The sequence below is a fragment of the Numenius arquata genome, chromosome 7, assembly GCF_964106895.1.
Source record: "Numenius arquata chromosome 7, bNumArq3.hap1.1, whole genome shotgun sequence".
Lineage (NCBI taxonomy): Eukaryota > Metazoa > Chordata > Aves > Charadriiformes > Scolopacidae > Numenius > Numenius arquata.
Genome location: NC_133582.1, coordinates 19,285,638 through 19,313,381, shown reverse-complemented (window position 1 = coordinate 19,313,381; position 27,744 = coordinate 19,285,638). Strand labels below are relative to the sequence as shown.

At 36.8% G+C, this 27,744-nt stretch overlaps 1 protein-coding gene across 1 annotated transcript; it reads left to right on the top strand.

The window, feature by feature from the left end:
• On the top strand, nucleotides 1-27,452 carry GOPC (golgi associated PDZ and coiled-coil motif containing). The gene is made up of 9 exons (XM_074150692.1): nucleotides 1-294; nucleotides 13,649-13,813; nucleotides 16,662-16,685; nucleotides 19,261-19,436; nucleotides 19,707-19,872; nucleotides 21,119-21,214; nucleotides 21,972-22,136; nucleotides 22,818-22,998; nucleotides 23,516-27,452. The coding sequence occupies exons 1-9, from the start codon at nucleotides 1-3 to the stop codon at nucleotides 23,632-23,634; spliced, it is 1,386 nt and encodes a 461-aa protein (XP_074006793.1). The 3' UTR covers nucleotides 23,635-27,452.
• Nucleotides 27,453-27,744: the final 292 nt, after the last annotated feature.

Genomic DNA, 27,744 nt, shown 5'->3' with positions numbered 1-27,744 from the left:
ATGTCGGCGTCGGGCGGCGGTTCCTGCGGGCCGGGCGCGGCGGCCTGCGGCGGGAGCGGGGCCGCCTCGGCCTCGGCGGCGGGCGGCGGGGTGTCCATGTTCCGCTGGCTGGAGGTGCTGGAGAAGGAGTTTGACAAGGCCTTCGTGGACGTGGATCTGCTGCTGGGTGAGATCGACCCCGACCAGGCCGACATCACCTACGAGGGGCGGCAGAAGATGACCAGCCTCAGCTCCTGCTTCGCCCAGCTCTGCCACAAGGCGCAGACCGTCTCCCAGATCAACCACAAGCTGGAGGTGAGGGGGGCAGTGAGGAGCGGAGGAGGCCCCCGGGGTGCTCTCCTCGGAGGTGGGGCCGTGCCCTGCCCGCGGTGGCAGCCGGAGCCCCCTCCACCCCGGGCCCGGAGGCAGCCGAGGGGGTTCAGCCGGCCCCGCGTTTCGTGTGCGGCCCCGTGGGATTCGGGCCCGGCCGTGCCCATCCTCTGGTTTTGGTTATTATAGCATGGGCACGAAGCGGTGCCTGCCAAAAAAAAAAAAAAAGTTCTCTTTGATGTTGAAAGCAGCAGTCTTGAGCAACAGATGCCGCTGACGGGTCTCCTATTTGCATGAAGTCCCTAGTGAATTTGGAAAGCCTTTTAAAAATGGGATGAAGACATATGATTGAGATGCCTAAAGCTTACAGTCAGTAGTCGAAATGAGGTCATCATTCCCGCTTTCAAGTAAATGAAAGAGAAAAAAATGGATTGGGGATGGACTTTGACAGGTCCTCTTGTCCCTTCGTACTCCGAGGCAGATCAAATAGCTCTCTGCCAAACTAAGTGTCAGAAAACTAATAGCGGAGATTGCATGTTCTGTGAGGGGAATAATAACTATCCTTGCTTTTGGAAAGTTTTCTTCATGCCTAATCCAGAATTTCAGTCAGGGTTGGAAGAAAGAAGCATCAGCTGGAGCCAAGCTGGCCAGTGCTGATGCTGCTCAAGAGGCAGGGCTGCAGGTCCTGTGACTTGTGCAAGAACTGGAGTGTTCTGGAAGGAGATTCTGGGGAACCTGATGGTCATTTTATAACTACAGTCCAACCTGAGTCATCTTTGGTTTAGTAGGTGATGTCATTTGTCTTGTCCTTAACAGGTGTGGATTTTAACTGCCTTCTTGTTTTTCTGTTACATGTTAGAAGACTGTTGATGTGTTTTCCCTCAATTATCTTTTCCCATGGGCTAAACCCCTGCAATTTCTTCGGTATCTCCTGTAGGCCGTGCTTTTTAGCGTTGTGATCTTTTTCTACTAACTTTCAAATATATGGGAGTAAAGGGAAGAACTTCTTTGGAACCATGAAGATATATGCTTTGTAAGAGCTTTAATAGAAATATAAGTCATGGAATTCAGTTCTTTCAGTCCTTAGTGTTATACTTATTATAATAAAGGAATTTAAGAGTCTTCAAACAGTAAACTGCTCAAGTTCTGCCTTGCAGTAGGAAGTAAAGTAAGTAAATTGGCTTTGATTTTAACCAGATTTCTTCCTGGTATGGAGACATTGTTATGCAAAATTATCCACAGAGTTTAACAGAGGAGCAGGATATTTCAGAGTAGAACAAAGACCTCATTAAACTAGGAGCTTTTTCCATTGCAGTCTTTATTTCACCAGAATACTTACTGTAATGATGTTTATGGTATTCTTTGTGTTTGTTGCTATGCTGTCATATACATTTTAGTATTGAGTATGTATATATACTATCAACCTATACAGTAGGGTTAATTGTATAGGCTTAGTAAAATAAGATTTACGAGTTTATAGTAGACAATCAGTATTTATTCCATATTACACAGGGATGGTGGGTGTTGTGTACAGGCTTGTAAAACAGATGAGTTTTCAGGTTATTTTAAGAGAATGAGTCAATGCTTGGTAAATATTTATTTGAAAAGTTGTTTCAAGCTTAAATATTTTGAAAGGAAACGATAGAACTCAGGTCCTGAAAGGTGTTGTGGTATCTAATTAAAATAATCAGGGGACCTAAATAACTGAAGATCTGTGCCTCAATCTCAAATGAGTTGAAGAGCAAAGGAGCACAGTTAGTAGTTGTAATAGCACAATTATTGTGTATGTCTAAGTGTATGAAGTAATTGTTTGATAAAAATGATGCTGATAAGCCAGAGTGAGTGCTTTAGAAGTGAATAAAGAGCCTTTTATTTTGTGAAAGATTTTTATTACTGATAATAGTAATAGGTCTCATACCTATAAAGGGGTTTTTATCTTTCAAATAGACCTTTAGGAAATTATAGTATTGTCTTGAAGGTTGTTAATTTTAGGACCTCATAATTATTAGTCATAAACTTGAAATGCAAACTGCCATTTAAAATCTCCAAAAGATGGAGCTTCTCTGTTGAGAATGAATGTCTTGTCTTTTTATGTACAGAGATGTCTAGTTAAAATCTTCAGTGTCCAAATGAAGGATACAGTTAGGTGTTTTGAAAGAAGTCACTAACATTAATACTGGCATTTAGGATGTGATCAGTGCATTTACCTTTTTTTTTTTTTTTTTTAATAATGCAAGTTACTGCATATCGTATAGCTTTTAAAGAAGCAGTAATTTCTTAAAAGCTCACAACTGTAACTTTATAGTGCTTGTACATTTTAATACAAAGCTCTCATCACTTTTGTGAGAGTGTCTTTAGTCATAGTTTACTTAGGTACAAACACTTATTCAAGCTAATAAGTTAAATCCATCTTCAGAAATATGCCTTTATTTGGATTAAAATAATTCTTTTACTGAATGTGTCGGTGACTGTTAAAAGCTAAGGCTTTAACTCTTGCAGCTGTGTTTTCCTGCTGTTGTCTCACTGATTGACTGACATTATTTCCTAAAGGAAAATCAAATTAATAATAAAAAATGATTAATATAATTCTGGTTTCTGTGGGTTCCATTTCCTTGTCCAAAATTGTGAGGTTTTTTATAATACTCCAGACAAGAATAAAGAGATGCAGTTCAGTTATCAACTTTGTCAGCTTAACATGCATTCTCCGATTGGTACAATTGCTTTTAAGAGGCACAGCTTAATTGGTTTGGTTTGGTTTGATGGGTGGAAGCTCCTGCTGTAGGACTTTGGTACAAAAACCCCCCGTTTTGGCACCATTTGTGTATAGCTACTGCTAGAGAGATGAGTCTAGGTAAAATATTGTTTGAGGGATGTTTCTGAATAGTGGAAGAAGTCTTCCAGGAAGATGGTAGTTTGCAAAGAAGGCATTGTGTTACCAGTTCAGGGGTAAGCTATTTTCAGAAGGAACCTAAAGGTATGCAGACGCACAGTGGATCTATGCAGATTTTGTGCTTGAAGGTGGTGAAAGCTTATAAACATACTGCTGTGCTAGTAACATTTGCAGTCCTAAATTAAACTAATTAAACAAAAGGAGAGGATTTGTTTTCATATTTTTCCTGCTGGTCACAGTATGACAGAGTTGAATTAAGTAGCTTATCAAAGAGGAAAAAAGTGCTAGGCAATAGAAGCCACTATCTTTTCTGAGATCAACTTCTCTTCAGTATGAACAAATGAAGAAGTGTATCTTGATGGGGGACAGTAAGGGCCTCCGGCTGTTAGAACAAAAGGATATGATAGCCATTTTAAAGGAGATTTTTTGTGATGCTCTCTCAGAAAGCATTATAAATCAGCAGGTGCAGGCTGGCAGTCAGTGAGAGATTTCAGCTGATTTTTAATTGAGAGGAAGTTCATAGGATTTGTTTTTCCTGTTTGACTCTCATTTTAGGTGAGAAGATTACATGATACTGACTGTGACATTTTCTAAATGTCCATTTCAAAAATTAAAAGTTCTGTATACTGCAATTCTGTAGGAGTAAAAGAAGTAGGTTAATGTGCCAGTGAAAACTGAGTTTGACTTAAACTTTGGCACTTTGACTGCCAATCTGATTCTGTAATTTGAAATGAACAAGCTAGAAAGGAATGTCTGGTAGAGCACACCCTGTATCTTGGCAGTTGTGTTAAGCCAATGTACTTGCTAAAGTCAAGGAAAACTTTGAAGTATATGTCTAAGAAGTTAATGGCTTATGTAGTTTTATGTCCTTGATGAATTTGGAATCAGCAGGTTTAAAGGAACGTGTTCTTATAAGCTGAAATCTTGTATAAGTAACTTGATTGTGTATCAGCTAAAGCATATGTAGTATTATGTAGGTAGTCTGAGGATGCCTATAAAAGAAACTCCAAAACCCAAACCAAAAAACAAACCTGAAACCCGAAAAATCTAAACGTAGGTTGCTTTATGTGCATGGTGACTTTTCATATAATGTGTGAGTCCATCTTATGGAGCACACTGCAGAATTGTAGTCTGGCTCTGTTGTTTAGCAGCACTTTTTAAACCAAAGTAGGACCATACGCTTTCTTATGAGGGTCCGTTTGGATTTTTTTCCCCCTCTTTCTTTTGCTTTGCATCTGTTGAAGACAAAGATATTTCTTTGCCCACTGACATATGTGTCTATAAAACTGGGATCATAGTTGCAATAACTTCATATGAAAAGTAAATTATTTAATATTTTCAAATGTCATAAAAATTTCTAGTATTTACTGAGATGTTATTTTATTAATTAATCTTTCACTCTGAATACTTTTTCCCTTTTGGAATAGAAATATGTTGGTACTAGATGGAATGTGGTATTTTGGAAAATGGATTGAATGAGATTTGATCCAGCTAATTTTATATCCTAAAATGTGAGCAGTTTTCAGATATTCAGGAAGCGGAAGTACAGGTTTGCATCAATTTTCCAATTGGCTTATATACTAAGTTGTCATTAGTTTGATACGTATAACTTCTCTCACAATAATTACAGCCTTTTTAAAGGGGTGACCTATACTTAATTAATGTTTTGCTGTATCAGAAGCTCTGGAATTCTGTACAAGTTTAACTAGCTTACTTTAGTTTCCGTCAGCATGTGATAAAGTGTTTTCCTTTTCTCTGTCTCTCTGGGAGTTGCCAAAGAGTAAGTGATAGGGAACCAGTATTTTAGTTTATATTTCTTAGCTTTATTTACTGAATTGTGTTGCATAGCTAGTAGGACTTGCAAAATAATGGCAATAGTAAAACTAACAATATGACTTCTAAAAATTGATTTGTGTCTTCTTAATAAACAACTGGAAGCATGAGCAACACAAAAAAAAGTCTTTGTGAGGCAGACAGAAATTTGGCACTGGCAGCAAAGTGTACAAACAGTGATTTTAAAGAAACGTAATTTCTTAGAATAATAGAATGGTTTGGGCTGGAAGGGACCTTTAAAGTTCATCTAGTCCAAACCCCCCTGCAATGAGCAGGGACATCTTCAACTAGATCAGGTTGCACAGAGCCCCATCCAACCTGACTCTGAATGTTTCCAGGGATGGGGCATCTACAGCCTCTCTGGGCAACCTGTTCCAGTGTTTCACCACCCTCATTGTAAAAAATTTCTTCCTTCTGTCTAGTCTAAATCTTCCCTCTTTTAGTTTAAAACCATTACCCCTTGTCCTATTGCAACAGGCCCTGCTAAAAAGTGTGTCCCTATTTTTCTTATGAGCCCCCTTTATTTTGTGCTTCTGTAAGTAGGTGCAAATAGAATGATACAATCAAATACAAAGTAAATCAGTGGCAAGCAGCAGTACCTAAAGCAAAGTGAAAACGGTAATAGTTTGTTGCAGTAACAAGTATTTTAATGATAGAGATGAAAAAGATCAGTGACTGGCATATAAATGTTCGTTGATATATTAATTTGTGTAAATGGGAACCAAATTTTGAAGATGCTTTGCTTGTATTATTATTAGGTTATCTTTTAATCATTGGGAGGAAAAGTGTGCAAATAATTTCATATACAAAATGGTCTTCAGCAGAGAAGATAAAGTATGAATGTTCTTTTGTATCCTTTTAATTTGCTAACCAGTCTTCTGAGTGTTTTGTCAGGATTAGAACGGAATCTGAGAAATGGAGCAATTAATTTGGAGATGTCTTATGTAGTTTGTATTCTGTATGGGATGTATTAAAGGTGGACTAAATTAACTTACGATTCATTTGTGTGTTCAGTTTCATAAACTACATTTTTACCAAGATTACCTATGTAGCTACAGTACTCTAGTGTTTATTTAGGGAGTCAGTAGTCATAAATTTTGTATTTCATGTTCTTATTAGCCACACAATAAAGACCATTTTGTTAAATATAAAGCTTCAGCTAAAACTTAAGTCACATATGTCCTTTTTGAGGTAATAATAATGAAATAAAGGCTTTTAATTTAATTTTAAAATTTGTAAGCACAGTCTTTTAAAATAATTTGTTGAAATTTTGAGGTAATAATAATGAAATAAAGGCTTTTAATTTAATTTTAAAATTTGTAAGCACCGTCTTTTAAAATAATTTGTTGAAACAGGCTAGTCATTTTCGTCATTGACAAGCGGTAGGCATTCTTTGGTTGTGCTGAAATTGGAGGGGGGGGTTAGCAACAAAAATGATGGTTCCTAAGTGCATCATTTATTCAGAAACTCACATTTTGTACAGTGCCGTCTCATTGTTTAGTTTTGCAAAGAGCACAGTGAGGTTAACAGGGCTCTGATCTGTTTCATGGTTTCTCATTCAAACCAGTTCATTAAACTTCATAGGGTTGTGTGAGAAATTGCAGCAAATGCTGCTTAATAGGCAGGAAGAATCAAGTATTCAGGCCCGAGGAAGGGTAGAGTGTTCTTGTCTTTTGGAGAGCTGTAGTCAAAGTGGTGAAGTGGTGCTGGTGAGATAATGAAGATGGTCCTTTCTTCCAGCAATTAGAGAAACATAGTACTTGAGAGTTTCAGATACTTCACATCCAGGGGCTGATGCTGAAGTCGGGGTTCCCCATGAAAATGTATCGGTATGTGGGCTGCCTGGTTCAGAGCTGTGCAGGACTGGCACTTCTGTTCTCGAACCAGCACCACTTGTGTATCTGGTGTCTGTGAGTATGTTTAGGCCTCGGGCTGTAGGAGCTACATCTGTCACATCCTGAAAAATTGTTTTCTATCCTGCAGTTGTGTAATGTTATGGGAACACTCAGGAATAATGATTTCATTGTTTGTGAAGTATAATCAGGGTGGTTTTTTTAGCCTCCTTTTGCCTTTAAGCAACATTTGTCTTTAAAAAAAAAATCCCCAAAATATAACTTTAAGCAAATATGCTAGTGTTGTATCTTGATATTTATATTGCTTTTTTGTGCATGTGCTGGGGCAGAAGCCACAGAGTAATCACAGCGTAGTAGTGTTCTCTGTTGTGTTTCACGATCCTAGTTCCTTCAGCCTTTAAATCAGAAGGTTAATAGTCCCGATCAGGAGTGAATTTTTAAATACATAAACATGTATGGCAGTAATCTGGAGTCTAGCATAAATTACATGAGGACATGCTGCTGAAGAAATAAAACCACCTCACGTGCTTTATTTGTCTATGAATTTTGGCTTGATCCGTGACAAGATTCATAGGGACCTCTCCTGTAAAATTAGCGATTAAAAATACATATACTGGAGGTGTTTTATTGGTAACAGAATCAATGGAGCTCGTGAAGTCTCACTTCCTACTGATTTGTGGGGAATGATTTGTCCTAATGCAAACATCGAGTGCTTTCGTGAGTCACTAAGACCTTTCAATTCAGGCACCCCCAGTTCTCCCCTGGGATCTGTGAGTTTCCCCTCCACAGCGCCCTTTGCCTTTCCATCTACCTCTGGTTCTGGTTAGTTGGTTGGACGGGAGGCAGCAGCATGGTCACCAGCTCAGAACCACCCCTGTGGTGCCGAGCCTCCTCCGCGCCATTTGCTTTTGGCTCTGGGTGGATTAAACAAACCACCAAAGGGTGTCTTTTCCCACTTTTCCCTCTGTGAGGGTACTAATCCAACATTCTTTCCTACTGAGCAGCTGTTTTGTGCAAAACTCGCCTGTTGTAGGAACTTTTATCAAACACACCTTTACTCCTCTAATGGATTTGTTTGAATCTCAAAAATGGATTCAGTACAAATCAGCAGGGAGGGAAGGTGAAACAGGGAGAGATAAGGTACATACAGATAAAATGATGGCACTAGACTGCCATGTTTAGGAAACTAAGATAGAAATGATGAAATGCTACCAGGTTTTGTGGTTTTCTTTTTATTGTTAGTATACTTGTGTTTGATGTTTCTTCAGGTCCTATCTGCTGGCATCTAGAGATGATATGTTGGAACAAAATCATCTTTCATTTTAAAAAGGCAGTTTTCAGACCTGTATGAGTTCAGGCATGGTGTGAGAATGAATTAGGTGTACCTTAAAGGCCTGCAATGAAAGGAAAATGAAAAAAAATCTTTAGAGAATGTTTGCTGCTTAAAAGGCATTTGATGAGTGCTTGGCTTACGACTTAGTCACTGGAGGCTGGTAATACAGTGGATATTTTTGTATTTATCTAGCTTTCCCTTGCTGAAAAAATCGGTGTGTTTTCTAATATGTCCATTATGCTTAGTCTTCTTTTGAGCTAGAAATTGATATACTGAAAAGGGCATCATTACAAGCCTCAAAAAGCATTCAGTACACTTTGATGCTGAGGGATTTCAGGTCTTCCTCTCATTTTTATGTGGCGTGGGGAATAATGCCACTGCCTCATTTTAGGATTTTTCAGGCCTATGACCTAGCTTTCCAGTTCAGCTCAGCTCTATTTTGAGTCCTCACGTCTGGCCAATGGGTAAGTCTTAGGTATTTTTTCATATCTATTAGCTCAAATAAGACTCTTGTCTGTATTGCAGAAATTACTGGAACGATAGCTCAGAAAACAAAAAATATTTTCCCAAAACTAAAAAACTGCCATTTTTTTATCTGACGATGCCATCTCTCTGTTTGCCCCCCGCCCCCCTGCAACTGGTTTCCCTTTCAGTCGTGAGGGGCAGGTTGTTTCCTGTCAACGTGGTGTGTTAGTCACCATCATCCCACTTTCTGAAGTGTTCTCAGTCGGTGTGTGCTCTCTCTGATGCTTTAGATCTCGGAGGCTGCGAAGTTGCCATCCTCTAATGCCTCATCCAGGCGGTGATGGTTGTGAGAAATGGTAACATGTGGTTTTCGTGTGCCATCTGTCTGCTTCCTGTTGTGTGCAGTTCTGTACACAAATACCTCTGCATTCGTACTTCTTTTTCATGTTACTTTATTCATCATTTCCTTTGTGTATTTACATTGTAAGTTGTTAGGGCCAAGGTCCACATTTTTATTCTTCATTATGTACAAACGTAGCATAGGATCTTTGAGTATGGCTCAGAGATCTTAGAGAAAAAAATTATTTTTGTGTAGCTATTCTAACAATCGCTTTTCTGTGAAAAATGTACAGGTGTATGAATAAGTAGTTTTTTATGAGACTTCAGATCAACATACACAAAAAATTATGAGATATGATACAAAATAATCGGAAGAGACCTCAGTGATGTTTGTTTTGTTTCTACTGTCCAAAGCCTTCTCCCTCCTAATGAAAAACACTGGTTAAGGCTTCAAGAACTCCGTGACTGTCAGTGCAATCAGCATTTAAGCTGAAATTGATTATATTGACAGCTTAAAATACATATTTAGTGTAAGATCATTTATATCAAAACCAACTTTTTGATAACTCACAACTGCTTGAACAGGAAATAAGAACTGTTGAGTAAAAATAGAAGGGCATTATGTCTGAACTGTTTTGTCTAGAGATTGAATTTTTTTTTTTAATTTTTGCAATAATATTTTTGAATACTCTGCAGAATAAGTATTTTTCTGTTGCTTAATGCTATGATTTATTTTCTTTTATATCTTATGGAAAGAAAAAATAACTCAAGAATTTATAAATTATTTCAGTTGAAATTTTGTTTTAATTTTCATAGGTGTAAGGTCTCTGTGAAATAGAAAATGGCTGGTAAATGGCAAAATATCCCCCCAAATTGAGTAAATATTTAGCCTTTCAAAACTATTCTTCTAGTATCATCTGTGTGTTTGATTGTTTGGAAGATAAATATTGAGTTTTACTATTTGATTAATTTGACCGAGGTCTGCAATTTATTTGAATTGTAGACTTTTATTTAGAGTTACAAGTAGCTTGTTTATTGTGCAGTGAAATTGGGCAGTGAATACAAAGAAATTAACAGTAATGTGTCTAGTGATTATTGATGAATTGGAGAACATGCTTGAATGAGGTACTTCAGAAAAAATAAATGATTCTGTCAGTAATGCTGTGTTTTGTTTTTTTTTTTTCCTTAGTCTTTTCCATAGTGTCCCACATATGTAACTTCTCAGAGTTCTCAGTTAACAGCCGGTACTGAACTGAAACATGTCTTGGAACACTTCAGGAAAAGTTAGTGATTGTTGTCTGCAGAGGAGAGGTGGGAAAAGTGGAGCATTTAAGCAAATGGTCTGACTGTCTTTAGTAAAGAAGAAACTTAGCTATTTTCTGGCTGATTTCAGTAAGCTTTGGCTTCTGTTATAAGGTCTAGACCGGGCACTGCCCATTGCCGTTGGCACCAAATCCCGGTTATGGATCTCGGTCTGAGAAAAGTATTGAAGACTTCAGTGAGTCAGAGACAAATGAGCATATCTCAAAGGGCATTGACCTTGCCAACAGGTGTCAAATAAAAGGGAAAAAGAGCTGTGCAAATTCTGTCTCTCCTGTCCTGTCTGCTTGACTCTCTATCTCTGCTATAGGGCTGGATTGGAGGTTTTCATGATGACATCGTACTTCTGTCAGCCACAGTCCAGTCCTGCTGCTAACTGTGAGTTGCCCGGGGCATAGACTCACAAATGAGTTAGCAGAGAGAAACTAATGTGTTACCTTGCAGTGTGATAATTGCTAATCTGCACAGTTGTCTACTGCCCTAAATACAGAAGAGGTCCTCTTTTGGATGAGTCAGCAAGTTACTGTTAAAGGATGTTATGAAAGTAAACACACTACCTTCTCTTCAACATCTGCCCCTTATTGTTCCCCAATTAAAGTTTCTGTTCTCTATTTGTTGTTTAGTGGCTCTTCTTAATCCCTCCTAACCATGACGCTCAATGGTCTTCTGTGGGTTGGCGTTCGTTACTTCCAGCCAGCTTCAACTGGCTACTCCACAAATTCTTTATCAGTTGCAGGTGACCTTCAAAATACCTCACATCTCTCGTTTGACAGTCTCTTGGAAAATACATCCTAAAAGCCAGCAATTAAAGGATTGGTACAGTTGCTTGTGCAATGTTAATTTATCCTCATTCTGCTTATGCAAATTGAAACATTATAATTATATGTTCTGGCACTATCTTTTTCTGTAGAAGCCCTGCCTCACGCAGTGAGTGGTGCTCTTGGAAGGCATGGCCTTACCTGTAGTTCTTGTCTCTGTTCGTCACTTCCTCTGCTGTCTCTGCCCTCTCTCTGGGTTCTACTGAGTAGATTCCAAAATTGAATGTACTGCTGTTGAATTTCTGGTGGTCCTTCCATATGATTCCTTTATAACGAAGTGAGGGAATGTGGACAAAAACCACTGCCAATAAGGGTAATATTAAAGGAGAATTAAGCGAGCTGGCCAAACTGAGAAAGCTGTGGAATAATGTAAAGATCTGTCAGCCTTCATAGAAGTAGATCACCAGACTTGAAACCAGCTTCTTGTGTTTGCTTTTTGGTGTGACTCTTGTATGTGCATCTGTTCCTGGGGATAGATTTATGACTCTTCATAATGAGTAAATACATTACTTCCATGATGTGCGCTCATACCATTTCTCATTTTGCTCTGTTTATTAAAACAGCAGGATATGAATGTAAATCCTAGGTCTTATGCAGAGTACTGTTTATTATGAGTTTGGCAGTCTGTGATCCCTTTGGAGCATCATACGTGTCCAAAACCAGTAGCCATCTTTCTCGCTGCTTTGTAATTTGCACAGGGAAAGAACTTGTTTGGGGTTTTGGGGTTTGTTTTTTTTTGTTTGTTTGTTTTTGTTTTTTTTGTTTGGGTTTTTTTGCCAGAACTCTGCTCTGTTTCCTATATGTCCTTCTCTACTAGGTGAGGCTGGCAGATATAAAACTGGTGTAGTTTATCTGTTCTGCCACTTTCTGCTTCTCCAGGCATTTCCAGTCAGAATGGATGAGTGTTTGTGTGTGTGTCTATATAAGAAAAGTAATAAAACTTAGTATGTTAGCTGTTAGTATCTGTTTGAAAGGAGGAAGACATTAGTGGTCTTTTTTAAAAGTAGAAGTAACATCATTATATGTTATATTACAATAGTAATAATAAAGTAAGTAATATTATTATACATTATGTGAAATTGTGACTGGTTCAAACTGTACCTTCATTATTAAGGTCTTAGTTATCTGCTCTGTACTATATTATCACCTCTTGTGCTGGTGATATTTATATTTTTTTGCTGCTTTAGTTCAGGTGTGTGTCTGCTTTTATTGAGGGTAGATAATCCGTAGCAGAGAGACTTTAGCAGTGGCTGGTCATTGTGGAGAACAATGCAATTTTGTAAAATTTCTCTAAAATGTATGGCTTTATGATATTTTAAATATTACCTTACTAGAGAATACAATTTCTGCTTTAGAATTCTACTAGGGTTTACAAATTGCGAAAGTTTTTTGTCATTCTGGTAGTTGGAAGATGGAAAGCAGTGTTTATGTCATTGAATGGAATGATTGTTGGCTTGCAATTTGACATTCAGTGAAAATTGAAGGTTATTATAATGTTATTAAATTATCTAAAATACTGTACTTTAATATGAGAGGTTTTATTGTTTTAGTTTTGGGTTTTTTTTTGAAGAATCAATGACTTTACTATCTTTGTTTTTGGTTCCAAATTTTTGGAAGCAAAAATATGATCTGGGAATTTACCTAAAAATATTCAGTGTGATCAAAATTCCTCTCCCCTGAGATCATCTCCTGTGGTTTGGTGGTGTTTTTTTTTTTTTTTTTTTTTGGCAAATAGTAGCTTTCAAGCTTATATAAATTTTTATATAAACAAATGTTTATCTTATAAAATGCTACTTGAACTTAAGGATAACAAGTAACCTGGTAAACATGTTAGAACTTGTTCTTTTATTCCAGATATACATACTACATGTGACTGTATTTAAAATGTTTCAAAACCATTTTTGGAAGCTATTCCTGATTTTCTACTTATGCATTTTACGGGCATGTTAATTCATGGCTTCTGGTTTGCCCATCTCATTTACTATTTCAGTTAAGCTGTTGATAGCAGACCAATTGTAGATTGGGTTGTTTGAGTTCAGCATTGCATTTATAATTGTCATTTTACTTTGATCAATATTTTTTTTTTTATAAGATTTAATAATTTTTAAATTTTAAATTGTGTTTACATTGCTACGGCTATAAGTCCTGTGCAGATTTAATGCCATTGCTCTGTTTTGGAGTGGATATCATCATCACACGCTGTTGTCTGTGTGAGGAGAAACCCAGCGACTGTTACTTTCAGCAGTGTGGGGGTTTGGCACTGGGTCTGTGGGTGAATGAATTTGGTGGCAGCTGGGGAATGGAAAAGCCTGCAAATGATCCAGTGCTTAAGTTGGGCTACAGAGGAACTAATGATAGCATGTACTCTTACCTGCATTGCACCACGTATAGCGTATACGTATCAGCAAATGATGTATCTCTGTGTCACAGTTTAGATGACCCCATTTAATCATTGCTCTAATTACTATGATGGATTATATCTTCACAGGCACAGTTAGTTGATCTGAAGTCTGAACTGACAGAAACGCAGGCAGAGAAGGCAGTACTGGAAAAAGAAGTGCATGATCAGCTTTTGCAACTCCATGCTGTTCAGCTTCAGCTACATGCCAAAACTGGTCAGAGTGTTGATTCTGGGGCTATTAAGGCAAAACTGGTGAGTATGATGGCTTGAATGGGGGGGTTACATTATACTTTTCCCTCTCCTTGCTGAAGTTCTTCCTTGGAAGGTGCGAATAAGCTGATTACAAATTTTCACATTAAAAATGTTAGAGTTAGTTTTTTCTTTTTTAAATAACATTTACAGTTGGTTGTTAGCAACCATTAAAAATAACATAAATAATATCAGGATAATGAATAAGAATTTAAGAAGTTGGTTTTTACATAAACTGTTTTTAAGTGATTAAAAGTAGAATAAGAAAATATTTTGGTGGGTTTTTAAGCTTTTCTGGAGACAGAAGTTGCAAAAGCTGATAGCTTCCAGTATGCAAATACAACCGTATTTTTATACATATCTTCAAAAAGCCAAAAGTGCGGTAAGTCTGTTGTTTTTGTTGTTGATATACTCTGATAAGAGTAAGAATGGGGTTGTTTTGCCATATAGAGAGAGGGAGGGTAGATGGCATCACAGTCCTCTATTATCATTCTTTCTCTTTAAGAATGCTGCAGATGCATCTGCGTTGCTGTTCATTGCTACATGCAGCCGACTGTTGTAAAATAACTCAATAAACCACTCATAATTTCGTACGATGCGTTTTTTAGAACCTTAGACCTATACAAAGCCCACCAAAAGTTAACACTAATTAATCTGTGCAATTAGTTGGTGTTGACTGATAACCAGAGTGTATTCTGCCTTGTTACTAGCCACAGTACAGATTCAGGCTCTAAGACTGAGACTTTGTCAGTTAGGAAAGTAAAGTAGTGCTGTATAGATTGTGGTTTCTAACTGTGGCATAAATCAAAGTCTAGCTCTCTGGCTGTTTTTTAAATTGCTTCACAGGTTGATTGCAAATATCTAGTCCCAAAATATATGGAACATTAGATTAGTCTCCTCTGCTATTTTGTCCTTTTAATTAATGTATAAATCACAGAATCGCAGAATATTTTTGGTTGGATGGGACCTTTGAGATCATCGAGTTCAACCAACAAAAAAACAAAAACAAAAAAACAAAACAAAACCACCACAACACACCCAAAAAATCCCAACCAACACCAAAACCAAACCAAAACAAATGCCCACAACCACACACCACGCCACCCACAAACAGACACAAACCAACAGTCTCAGGCACTAGAGCATGCCCTGAAGTGCCATGTCTACACATTTCTTAAATACCTCCAGGGATGGTGACTCCACCACCTCCATGGGCAGGCTGTTCCAGTGCTGTTCCAGTATAATAAAACATAGTAATGGGCTGTAAGGCTTAAAGGCTATCTAGGCTAATCATTGAATAACAGGAGTAATCCAAACTTTTTCCTGTTTCAGATCTAAAAACTGTAACTGAATTTGAGCTATGTTCCTAGCTCTACACACTTGCACATTCGGAATACGAGTAACATTTTTCTGGATTGTCTGTATATAATTTATTCTGTATTGAATTACAGTTTAAGCATGATGAAGCTTCTTCAGAGCTGTTAATAATTTTTATGGCCCTGTAAATAAGCATTAGTTAAATACCACCAGCATTTTGTAAGTGTTAGGCTGCAGGTTTACATGTAACAATTTTTTTGAGCCAACACATCGCTGTGAGTGGTTTTGGTCCCTAAATTTTACTGGGGAGGCTTAACATCTGAGGGACATAGAGAGTAATACTTTTAACCTTTTTGTTTCTCCTTACTTTGGTATAAGCAGTTTCTAAAGATATATTAAATCTCCATGCTATTGACAGCAGTCTTTTCCCACAGGTGACAGTAAATACATTTGACTTGTATTGTTTCGGATTTTATCTGTGTTGAAATTGAATTTATTAACAGCCTAGACTGATATTCTTTCCTTAATTCCAGTTACTTCCTCCTTTTTTATAAACATCAGGGCTAATCTTTTGAGTTTTCTTTACTTTGCCTTTAGGAATTTCATAGTTCTAATGGAGAGAAACTCACTTTTAAACTGTTGTAGATACGGAAAGCTATAAAGGCCTGAGCAGCTTGAACAAGCAAAACTGAAGCTGCTTAAATGGCAATAAAATAGCAAGTGTGAGTTTTAGGTAAATAAAAACTGTCATGCTGACCTTCTGGAAGTCAGAAAGCCTCTGAGGGCAAAGAGGGACTGTGTCAACAGAATATGCGATGGGGAAATGGAGTTCTGTACTAGTTAACTCCCTGCTTTCTTTAATGACAGCCACTCTTCTTTTGAATGTACTCAGCATAAACGTATACTCTGCAAACTGTAAAACTGTACATAGTGGTGAACTAAGACATTTCTAAATGTTCCAGATTGCCAAGCAATCGATAACATCATGTAGTTTAAGCTGAATTCGTTTTTAGGAGTGGTGTATCTGCTTAGTGCAGGCACAATAACTGTTTCTTTGTAAGAATACAAAGTTGCCTAGTGGAATTTTTTTCTTGAGTTTTGCAGTTGATATGTCTTTTTTGCTACTTCTCCCTATCCTTTATGTCCCTTCTGTAATACATATTTTGTTATTCTTTCTGAAAGGAAAAAAAAATCCATTATCTATATAACAGATATTACATTACAGAATATATTTTCTGTGATACTTTCAAAACTGCTTTCATGCATTTCACATTATCTCGCTAGGAGAAAGTATTGTTTTCAATACTACAATAAGGTTAAAATTTTTAATAAGATTTTTAATAACTTTTCCTACAAAATAGCAAATTTGCTGCTAAGTACAATTATAGCAGTGTGCTTGTTCTTTATGCCTTCTAATGAAATATACAATCTGCTGGTAAATTTCTTTTGGAATAACTAATTTATGTTGTTGCATTTTCTTGAACTTCCTATTGTCTGTTTCTCTAATTATGGAACTCTTTTCTTCTGTCTTAAGTCTGTCCTTTCTGTGGATCAGATGGTAAGTATGCTGATTGCCTCCTTTTGTGTTTAAGCAGTGCTTTTGTTATGTGCAACAACTTCTACATGTTGGCCTCAGAAACTGGCAAAACAGATCCGGCTTTGTCCTTCTTCCTGTCTGTTGGCAAGATGCTGTGTAAAGAATTTTCCTTGCATTTTAGTTTTCCTTTTCTAGCTTTGGTGCCCTCTTTCCTAAGTCTGTGTGTGTTTTCATTTATTATTGTTACAGCTAACTTGGGGCAATATCTGACAACCTGACATTCTGAAAGATTGTTCTGGCAGTACCTCAAACATTTTTAAGGTGTTATACAATTTCTAACACATAAACACTGTACACATCTACCAGTGCAATATGAAGTAATTTATATATTGTATTTAAAAAAAAAAATAATCCCATCAACTTTTCCTTGTTTTCACTTTTCTCAGTTCTTATGGATATGATTTACTGGCTTCTGTAACAGCCCAAAACATAAACTCAGTAATAACATAGATAAGAAGGAAAAGTGATACAAAGTTAACTTTTATCTTTTGGTCTTTCATGGTGATAGACTTGAAAGGTTTTTAAACAGCTTTTCCACTTTTTTTTCTGTTATATACCTCATTATCATTGCTCAGTATTTGCTCTTTGAAAAGCCACAGGATAGCTGGTAACTGTAAGCTTTGATCTTCAACATTGCAGTTGCATTTTTAGTTTGGTTTAGTTTTTTTTTTTATATTACTCACAGAAAACATATTTTTTTTCTGTTTTGCAGAACCTATGCAACACTATGAACACATATTCAGATATTCTGTATTGCAAACCTTTGATTTTTCTTCAAGGTGATCAATTTGAGACAGTCCGCAGTAGCGTTAAGAATGGATTCAGGGTGTAATTTTCCACCTCAGTCACAGAGTAATAGTCATAGTAATGGAGAAAATAGGAAAAAAACAATTCTATGGGATTACGTTGTTCCTCATATTTTAGATATAACATTTAAAATGCATGACTAAAAGTGATTCCACTTAGAAACATAACATTTGATTTTCTGTTTAAATTTAATTTAAATATGAATCAAATTCAGAGAAAATAAATGGAAACTTGATGAAAGTTTTTAAGCTGACTGCTGTGTATAAATACAGTAAAGTGTGCTACACGGAATTTGCTAGGGTAAGCAATCTTAGATCACTTCAGCAATTCACTTTTCTGGGAGAGGTTGGAATTCTTCTCCCAAGGTGTATTTTGGATACATCAAGGAACTCGTACATCTCTAAAGCTTTTTTCTGAATAGAAAATACGACTGTTACAAATTCTAACAAATTATTGGCAAAGGTATTATGAATTTTTAGTTTATGACTTTTTATTCAGTAAATAAAGCATAAAAATATCCAATGAGGAAAAACGGAGGTTTGGATGTGAGTAACGTACCTTCATATGTCTGTCAAATTCCAGTATTTGTCTATTTATATTTGTCAAATAAAAGATGTTCTAAAGGTGAGTACCTAGACAAACAGGGGCCTGTATTATTTAGAGTAATATTGGCAATAGGTATGTAGCCCACAGAAGTGTTACAGGAGCCCTGTCCCTGTGCGCGGACTCTCCAGCTACTGTAAAACGAGTGTTATGTCTGAGCTGTCACCCTTTTTACTGACACTGTGTGTGGCAGAGGCAGTGCAGCTCGTCAGCGCTCTTGAGTTCTTGTAATGGCCCTTTGGCTACTGGCAATAATGAGAATTAAAATAGCCCAAGACCATCATAATAATAGAGAGAGTTGGTATAGTTCTACCAACTCCTATTCTTCAGATGTAGATTAGTCAAAATTTTTCCCCCAAAAAAGGGAAGGTACATTCCTTAGAGTGTTTTTTGTGTGTTGGGTTTGGGTGGGGGTTTTTTGTTATTTGGTGAGGTTTTTTTTAACAAAGCTGTTTTGCACTAACTTCTCTTTTGAGTTTTGTCAGGGTAGGCATCTTCTTGTGTAAAATTTCTGGCTTTGGTTTTGTGGTTGGTCTTCAGAGTCTGATTTGGATATATCCTTGGCTGGACATTTCTTGGTCATTCGCATGCAAATAATTGTCATTTCCAGAACGTACAGACTTAAAGAACATTTCCTTGACATCTGGTCATAGTTTAAAATGTATTAAAATAGTTAAAGAATATTATCAAATTGAAATACTTAGTGATTTTAATTTTTAAAATAGTCTTCTCTCTCATTGTATGAATTTCTGTTAGAACAGAGCAAAAAGGAAGGACAATATTCAGGCTACTTAAATTTTGCCACCAGTGTGCGACAGGGAGAAGCACTGTCGCTAGTTACAGTCCCTGGATTTTGAACCAGTAGATGTATTTTGTGCTAAGGAGTTGTAGGCTGGATAAAAATCATGTCAGGAGCAGAGAGTTGACTGCAAGGCCGCCTATCCCCAGAGGGGAATATGCAAACCAGTAGCTGCAGTGCCAGAGTCCCTGCCTTCATTTTTTTCCTGCATGTACGTCCCGTGCGCAAGAGAGTTACTTCACATTGTGTGTGCAGAAACAGTAAGTGCTCTTTCATTATTAACTTTGATAAGAGCTTTCAACTTTTTTTTTTTTTTCTTTTTATAAGGAGAGAGAACTTGAAGCTAACAAGAAAGAAAAAGTGAAAGAAGCTCAACTGGAAGCTGAGGTGAAGCTGCTGAGGAAGGAAAATGAAGCTCTTCGTCGACACATAGCTGTGCTTCAGGCGGAGGTTTATGGAGCAAGATTGGCAGCCAAGTATTTAGATAAGGAGCTAGCTGGAAGGTACGTAAAGTCAATCCATGTCCCTTAGCGTGAGATGTTTTTTGTTGTTGTTTTCTCCCTTTGCATCCCCAGAGGCAGGTCTAAAGTTAAGATTAAGTAGGAAAAGTCTCACATCAGCAGAACAAAAGGAAGAAACCAAAAATCCCCACAGTTGTTGTGCTTGCAATAGCTACTGTGTGCTGGGGTCAGATGAAGTGTATGAGCTGTACAATGCACTGATTTTTCAGTTGTAATATAGCATATTGTTTTACTCTCTTTGTCATTGTTTAGGGTCCAGCAGATTCAGCTACTGGGCCGAGATATGAAGGGACCTGCTCATGACAAGCTCTGGAATCAGCTTGAAGCAGAAATACACCTTCACCGTCACAAAACTGTTATTAGAGCTTGTCGAGGTCGGAATGATCTAAAACGACCAATGCAAGCACCACCAGGACATGTAAGTTGAAAAGATGAGCCATTCTTGCATAATTTCCAGTACTTGTAGAAAACAGATACAAGTTATTTCTTATTTTTTGTGGTTTTTTTCACTTCAATATTGTATTCCTTCAAATGTCGCTTCTAAATACGTAATTCTTTTGTAAGCTGGAGGACAGTTCCATGCTGAATAGCGTGTCCCCATATGTGACCATGAAAGATGATAAGTCCTTTGACTTACCTAGAAACACTCAGTTGTTTTGAAAACTGAGCCTCTGCTATGTGTGTGTATAAATATGAATTTAATGGCATAATTTTGTTACCGAGGTTTCAAAATGTGGAGCTAATTTATTCACAAAAACCAATAAGAATAACATTTTTAGGATCAGTTTGAACTGAAGCTAATTTTTAAAAATTTTGTTAAAGGCCAGGTAAATTTACACTGTAAAATAATTGATTATTTTTTTCCCTTCAAAAGGTACTTTTTAAAATAAAACCTTTAAAAGGCATTTCACTGTGGGTAGCCTTGGTAGAACTCGCCCAACTTGTCACGTGACCTGTTAATCACCACAGTGTTCAGTGCATAAACCAAACATTTTCATGAAAGTGCTTTACTTTGTTCTAAATACTGTAGTTGGTCAGATGGATCTTACTGCATATGTTGCCAATTGCATATAAAATATTGGTGGACAAATATGTGTATGTGTGATTTTAAGGGTATGCATAATGGCAACAGCGGCTTAACAAAAGCAAACTAAATACCTTGATTTATTTAGACTCTCTTTTAGTTTTGAGTTGAATGGCTTTTCTGGGTGATTTGTTTTTATCATAATAAAAAAAAACTTGAGCAAGCGGGGATTGGGATTACATTTTCCTTGGGATTGTATTACATCATCTTCTAGTTTTAAATTGCAGTTTATGTCATACAACTCTTCAGCAGTGATCAGCATTCCCTCATGTAGTCCCTTATGTTTTTAATATGTGGCTGATTGCCTTCTTTTGGAGTTAAGTTCTGTGTTGTGCATCACTCAGCACTGAAATAATTGAAATAATTATTCTCATCAGGAGCGCATAGGGATGAATCTTTTTTGATTTCATATGCTGTCTCTAAAGGGGCACTGGAAGTTTGTCCTCCCTGGAGCTAGTCTAAAACTCTGTTGCTGGTATACTGCCTGCATACAATTAAAAAAACCCCAAATGCAGAAATGCATCACTTTTTGGTTCACACCCTTATATTTGTACTATGTTTGTGTTTTTTACCAAACTAGGATCCTGATGCCTTAAAGAAGAGTCAAGGTGTTGGTCCAATCAGAAAAGTTTTGCTAGTTAAAGAAGACCACGAAGGACTAGGAATTTCAATCACAGTAAATACTTGCTTTTTTTTTTTCCATTACACAGAAGCAGCAATTTGAATTTGCATTTGTACTTCTGTAAAGTATGTGCATCAGTGAATGTATTGTTAGAATATAGGAAAGAAGACATACGCAAATCCATAGCTATGCTGGTAGAACTTGAAGACTCATTTTGATAGAATAGGAAATACGTAACTGCTACTTTATGTAAAACTTAAGATTTCAATTTATGCTGAGGGTATAGACACTTTAGCAGATCAGCCAGTGGTGAATTTCAGGTGTGGTAAGTCTGTAGAAGAGCAGAAACAATCTGAGAACTAACTTCCAAAGCTTAGCAGTTGGGATTGTAACTTTTCAAAAGTATCAGTATTGGTACTTCACACTTAACAAAAGCTATATCAACTTTTTACAACAAATTTTGAAAATTCTGACTATTATACTTTTATTCTAAATGTGAGTATTATTTCTTTTAAGTCAATATGGTGCCTGATATGCTTTTTTAATGAGTTTTTGATGTTGTCTCATCAGACGGTATATGATTTTATACTTTAATTATTATTCAGAATTGTCTTCTTTCACTCTTTGAGATATATTTGAAATTTGTCCATTCTTTTGTCGGGAGAAGAATTAAGGGAAGCATCTCGTGCATTCTTTTTGTCTGAAGCATGCTTTCTAATTTTCTATAATAAAAGTTGAAATAAGCACTTTAAGGGCAAGTACCAGAATGTTTATTTTATGCCAATGGACGTTTTGTTTTTTTTTTTTACAGGGTGGGAAGGAACATGGTGTTCCAATACTGATCTCTGAAATCCATCCTGGACAACCTGCTGATCGATGTGGAGGACTGCATGTTGGTGATGCTATTCTGGCAGTAAATGGAGTTAATCTGAGAGATGCAAAACACAAAGAAGCTGTAACTATTCTTTCGCAACAGGTCAGTTGGGACCTGTTATCCGTAGCTTCATTTAGGTGCTTCCCATGTTTTGCCTTTTGAATTACCTTGAATTGTAATGTTTTCTGTTAAGCACAGTGTTATGCTCAGCTACAGTGACTCCTGAAGCTGTATTACCTTACACTAAATCCTCTTATATCTTGCCGTTTAAGGAGAAAAAAGGTGGGTCAGTACTGGTTCAGTTAAACCCGTGTATTGACTAATGATTCCTCAGTAAGGCTGATGGAAATCAGCTTGTTACATTGCCCCACAGCAATAATTATTTAGTGACATACCTTTTAGTCTTTTATGACTGATCAGCTCCAGCCAAAATATGTTTGTCATATGCTTTGTGGTCTAGAATCTTCTTCCTGTCTTCCTTCCCATTTTCAAACAGTTACAGGTGAATTTAATTTGTCAGAAAACTTACATTTTAAATTGACTTCTCCTAAGTATTGGCACATAACTAAGAAATTCAGATAACTTTGGTAAATCTTAGCTATAGAGCTGTACTACTTTAGTTAGTAACAACTTAATTCAGATACATATCTGAAATATTCAACACAACTATAAATGTGTTTACAGCAGTAAAATGTATTTGGTTTAGTAACCTAACTCATCTGGGTAATGCTGTTAGAGAGCTGTGCAGTAGTAAGTAAATTTGTAATTTCTGTTGCATTTTAGAGAGGTGAGATTGAATTTGAAGTAGTGTACGTTGCTCCAGAAGTTGATTCAGATGATGAAAATGTAGAATATGAGGACGAGAGCGGACACCGTTATCGTTTATATCTTGACGAATTGGAAGAAGGTGCAAATTCAAGTTCTAATAGAAAAGATGCAAACGTGGATGTCAAACCCTCACAAGGTAAACCTTCTAAAATCTGTTACATGCAGTTTAATTCTGAAGTCTCAAATATGCAAACCAATTTCTGTAAAACACTGTTTTTTATATTCATTATAAAATCGATCTACTTTTAATTCAATTAACCTCCTAGTAGGCTGTCAGCTCTTTTGGTTGGTCCCTCACTTACTGGCCTGGTTTACTTAGATACAACTGAATTAATTTGTGGGGGAGTTTTGTGATTGCCTTTTCCCAAAGGTTGGAATTCAAGTTTATTCTTATCTTTTCCTGGCTCTAGTCTAGGAGTAGTTAATTCCCCTTAACACTTTATGTTGTTGACTTCTTCAAATACATTTTTGAGATCAGAGAGCTATAGAAAGAGTTCCCGTTTTCCCCTTGTACTATGTTCTGCTAAAACCCTGTTAGCTCTTGTTGCAGTAGTCATTCCAGCAAACTCTTCAGTTTCTGAAATAAGGCTCATTGATCTGCCCTTCCCAAGATTGCTTCTCTTCCTTAAATAAAACTTCTTTTTAACTTGCAGCGTTTGATAAGAAACCAAGTATTGATGGACATGAAAATGGAGACCTGGGGAATTCAGTTGAAGCTCCGTTAGAAGACACTGCACCCAAATTAGCCCGTTCTGCTGAGTCCTTATCCTAAAAACAAACAAACAAAAATCAACTGGACAGATCCCATCTTTGGGAACAACTGATAATCGATATTGACTGCTCCAAGTTGCATATACTAGTGTAGGTTGTTAAAGGATGATTAAATGTCAAAGGGGACTGTCTTACTGTTGCCTGGAAAAAAGGCGGTTACCTCAGGGCTTCATTGTGAGCAATTCTAAATGTGGAAAACTGTCTTTTGCGTGACACGCAGTAGTTATCTAATGTATGGCACGTGAAATGAATTTTCTGTTAATAATAAGCACCAAAGCATGGGATTTCTAAAAAGGATAACCTCAATACATTCAACTTTTAATCTCATTGATGTCCCCAAGGAAGTAGAGTAAGATGTGGCCGGATTCATTTTTACCCTTTGATGTTTTAAAGGAACAACTGATGGTCAGTTTGGCATGAAACAAGCTTTAACTCTGAAGGATGGGGAAGTGGGGAGTTGTACCATTTGCATCCATGAGTTTTCTACCTTAGGATTTTAGAACTGTAACTTTTAAAAGAAAGCTTTTTTTGCCTTTTATTTCCTCAGAATAGCAAAAATCAGAGCTTCTATTTGAGCAAAGACCATCAAAACCCCAAAAAGGACAGTGGGGTACTTGCTAATTGTGATCCTTCAGCCCATGATCATTTTATGAGTAAGATTTTTGGCATTGTTGTTTTAATGAATTCACTTCCAGTTGTTCCATTTGAAACTTGCTCCAAAAGTATTTAAACAGAGTATTATGGGGTTTTAAAAGCAAAATTAGTTTAAAAGATACTCGCAGTTATGTGGGCCCTTTTGTATTATTTTTTTTGTTTGAGTATCATCAATTTAGCATTCATTCTTGAATGGATGTGATTACTGCTAATACAGAGTGGTTTGATTTGGTAATCATTAGCTTGACCTTATGAAATACCGAGTGCTTTTGATGGCTACTGAATATATTCATTTCACATTAAAATAATCTTTAAAGAAGTGAAAGTTGAGTGCACAGTACTTTACAGGAGGTGCTCAGAATCATACGGTGTCTGGCCCTATCTGTGTTATGTTATGGCAGTCGTATTAACCTATAATTGTCTTACTGTTGAAACAAAATGTTACTCCTTTTGTAAGAGCAGTGTATCTTAAAATAGCTTTTAATTGGTGTACATCTAAAGGCTCACAGCGCAGCTGCGCATGGGGATGTTGAGGATGGTTTCTTGGCCAGTTTCTCATACTCCATTTGTAGATCGTTTGGTGAAGCGCAGCGCTCTCCACATGCAGACTCTACATTGTAATCGCATTTATTATTTTCAGCGTGCAACGCTGGCTTTCCTGTTCACTGCTCTGCAGGCTGGTGAACTGTAAGTGACAAGATTTTGTACATTGAGAGAGGAACTAATGTGAAAAGACATCTTTGCAGGTGTTACTGCGTAGGATGCACATACTTAAGAAAAAAACCTCAAAGGCCTTTAGAGTAACATCAACTAATCTTATGTTCTAAATTGTGATGTAGAACACAGTTATTTGTCTCTCCTAGGAGCACTATATATATATGTTTATAGAAAAAGCCTAAAAATGTATATACTTTATTCAGAGATTTTGCTATTTATAAATCCCTTAACTTCGCTATTTACATGATAGTTTTGTGTATGTGTGTGCGTGCGCGCATGAATTCCACATACTCAGTGGAATAACATTATTTGGTTAATTTTTTTATAATGGTCTTTGTCATACAGCATACTGTTGAAGGTTTTTAAAATAGTTGAGGCTGTACAGTTTTCACCAAACAGAAACTAGTATTTAGAAATAAAGCTGTGTGAAGAAGAAGCAGGTCCCCAGGCATGTTTCTTTTTCTGAAGCTTCAGAAACCTGAGGACGTATTGTTTGTGTGTTCGCAGATGAATCTGCTGCCCTAACTTTCCATCCAGATTTGTGTTTTTCCCACAGTTACTCAAGCAGAGTGCACTCTGAAACTGTCTGTGGCCTGGGACACTCAATGCCCTCTCTGTCAGAAAGGACAGTTCAAAGTCAAGTAGTGATCTTCTTGCCTTTGAAAATCATCGCTGTCTGGAGTCTTGCTGCAGTTACAAGAAGTGATGCTCGTCCAACTAGTCTAGTAGCTTTGAAAAAAGGCATTAGATTTGCCTGTATGGTTTCCCTTTATTTGAGGGAAAGGTGAAATTTTTAATTTATTTGTTCTTCCTTACTTCTTGGCACACCTTATTTTCCACTTAATGCTTTTGATCAGTTTTAGCCTGAAGTGGGAGAATGTTACTAGAGTTGTTTTCGTGACGTTCCTTGTCCACCAGTTTCTCATGTTGCTATGCTCTTTTCTTCATCTTCTGGAAGTATCTGGACCCTTTCTCTGCTCTTACCGTATCTATTTTTAACCTATCAACAGAAGGAACAATTGCTGAGGAAAATGACTAGGAATAGACAAATCATGTAGCACTAAATTATCACCAGATTTCCTTCCCTGCAGTTTTTATAATCTTTGTTTAGAAAGCCCTGAATGGGAGGATTTTGCTCAGACACTACAGCCTGTCTCCATGTACTCCATACTTCCTACCAGCTGATTTCACATACTGGTTTATTGTAGTCATACTGAGATACTTAGAGATTAGTATTTAACCTGAGAAAGTTTTGCAAGTTGGGATTTCCAGATTCAGTAGACAAACGCATATTCTTCCTTTTGTCAGTAGCTGGAAGACTCAGTCCTGCTGATTCCCAGAGAATTGAATGAATTAGGCTTGGAAGAATTTCCAAGGAAAGTCAGTGTTCAGACTTCATTTTTATTTTTTAAAGTGTAAAATGGTTTACTTGTGTGTATATATATTTTTACTTTTAAGAAATAAAATAATATTCTAAAGAGAATTTTGCGGAGTTTCTTGAGTAAATAATTCCTTGCCTATTAAAAAAAAATCTTCAGTGAGACAATTGTATTTTAAGCTAAAGGTGGACAGTGTTTGTTGGCGTCTGGGACCAATGTTAATTAAGAGCATGTAAGTTAAGGAAAGTGCTTTATGGCAATAAATTTAACTCTGATCAAAGGCTGAATGTAGTATTTCCTTCGTAGAAGTGTATTCTTGGCAGTGAAGAGGGTTTGTATCCATCTCAATATATGTTAATCCACAGCTGTATCAAACAAAATTAAGGTATTTATTGTATCTGTCCAAACATTATTACATCATGGATTAATCTCATTTCTGTAGCAGATAGAACATTTTCAACAAATGTATACATCTAGTTAAGCTGAATATAATATATTTTTATTAGCCTGTAAATAAATGTACTCTTCTGCATTGTGGTGATTTCTGCACCTGATTCAGAGCGGTATTTAATTTTCTTCTGTTTTTATATATAAAATGCAGACACCTAACCCTGTGTGTGATTGTTTTCTGTTAAGCATGTAGCCAAAAAGCTAACATGAAAAAAACCTGAAACTAGATACCATGAAGTTTGACATTAATCCAGTCTTGGCCAGCAAAGGTTAATAGCAAATTATGTTTTTAAAAAGGCGGAGTTGTAGGACGTGTCTCAAATTTGAGATGCATTTTCTGCTGAATGTTTTTCAATAAAAGAAAAAAATGAAATATTTACAGTATCTGACTGTATAGTAATGCCATAAATATTCTGAAGCCTTTAGCTAAGAAGAGCTATAAAGATAGAAACCTGTCAAAGGAGTAAGTCATTTGGGTAAAATGGTGGAAACTGCCTTTTTTCTTTTTTCTGCTTTTTGTTTGTTTGTTTTTTCATGCGTTAGGAATAACAAGTATATTCTGATTTTTCCACTTTAAGTTATAATTTTTAGTCTTGATATTAAAATCTTTTTGTTCAGATCAAGGGTCTGTTTTGTGTGTTAAATTGTATTTTTTAAAAAAATCATCTTTCCCCTGTGCTTGAGGGGTTGTCTTGCCCTAAGGCATCAAGTTCATCTGGATGAACAGAGCTTAAATGAAAGGTAATGGTATGGTAACTGCAGTAGCAGTATAATTATGGTAGTAATTAAGGACATTTTGAGAATGTGTACATAGAGAGTAGAAGACTGAGGGTTGGAACTGTCTCAACAGACAAGGTTGAGTCCCGTTGGGTGAAAAGATGTGTAACGTACAACTGGTGAGGGCTAGAACT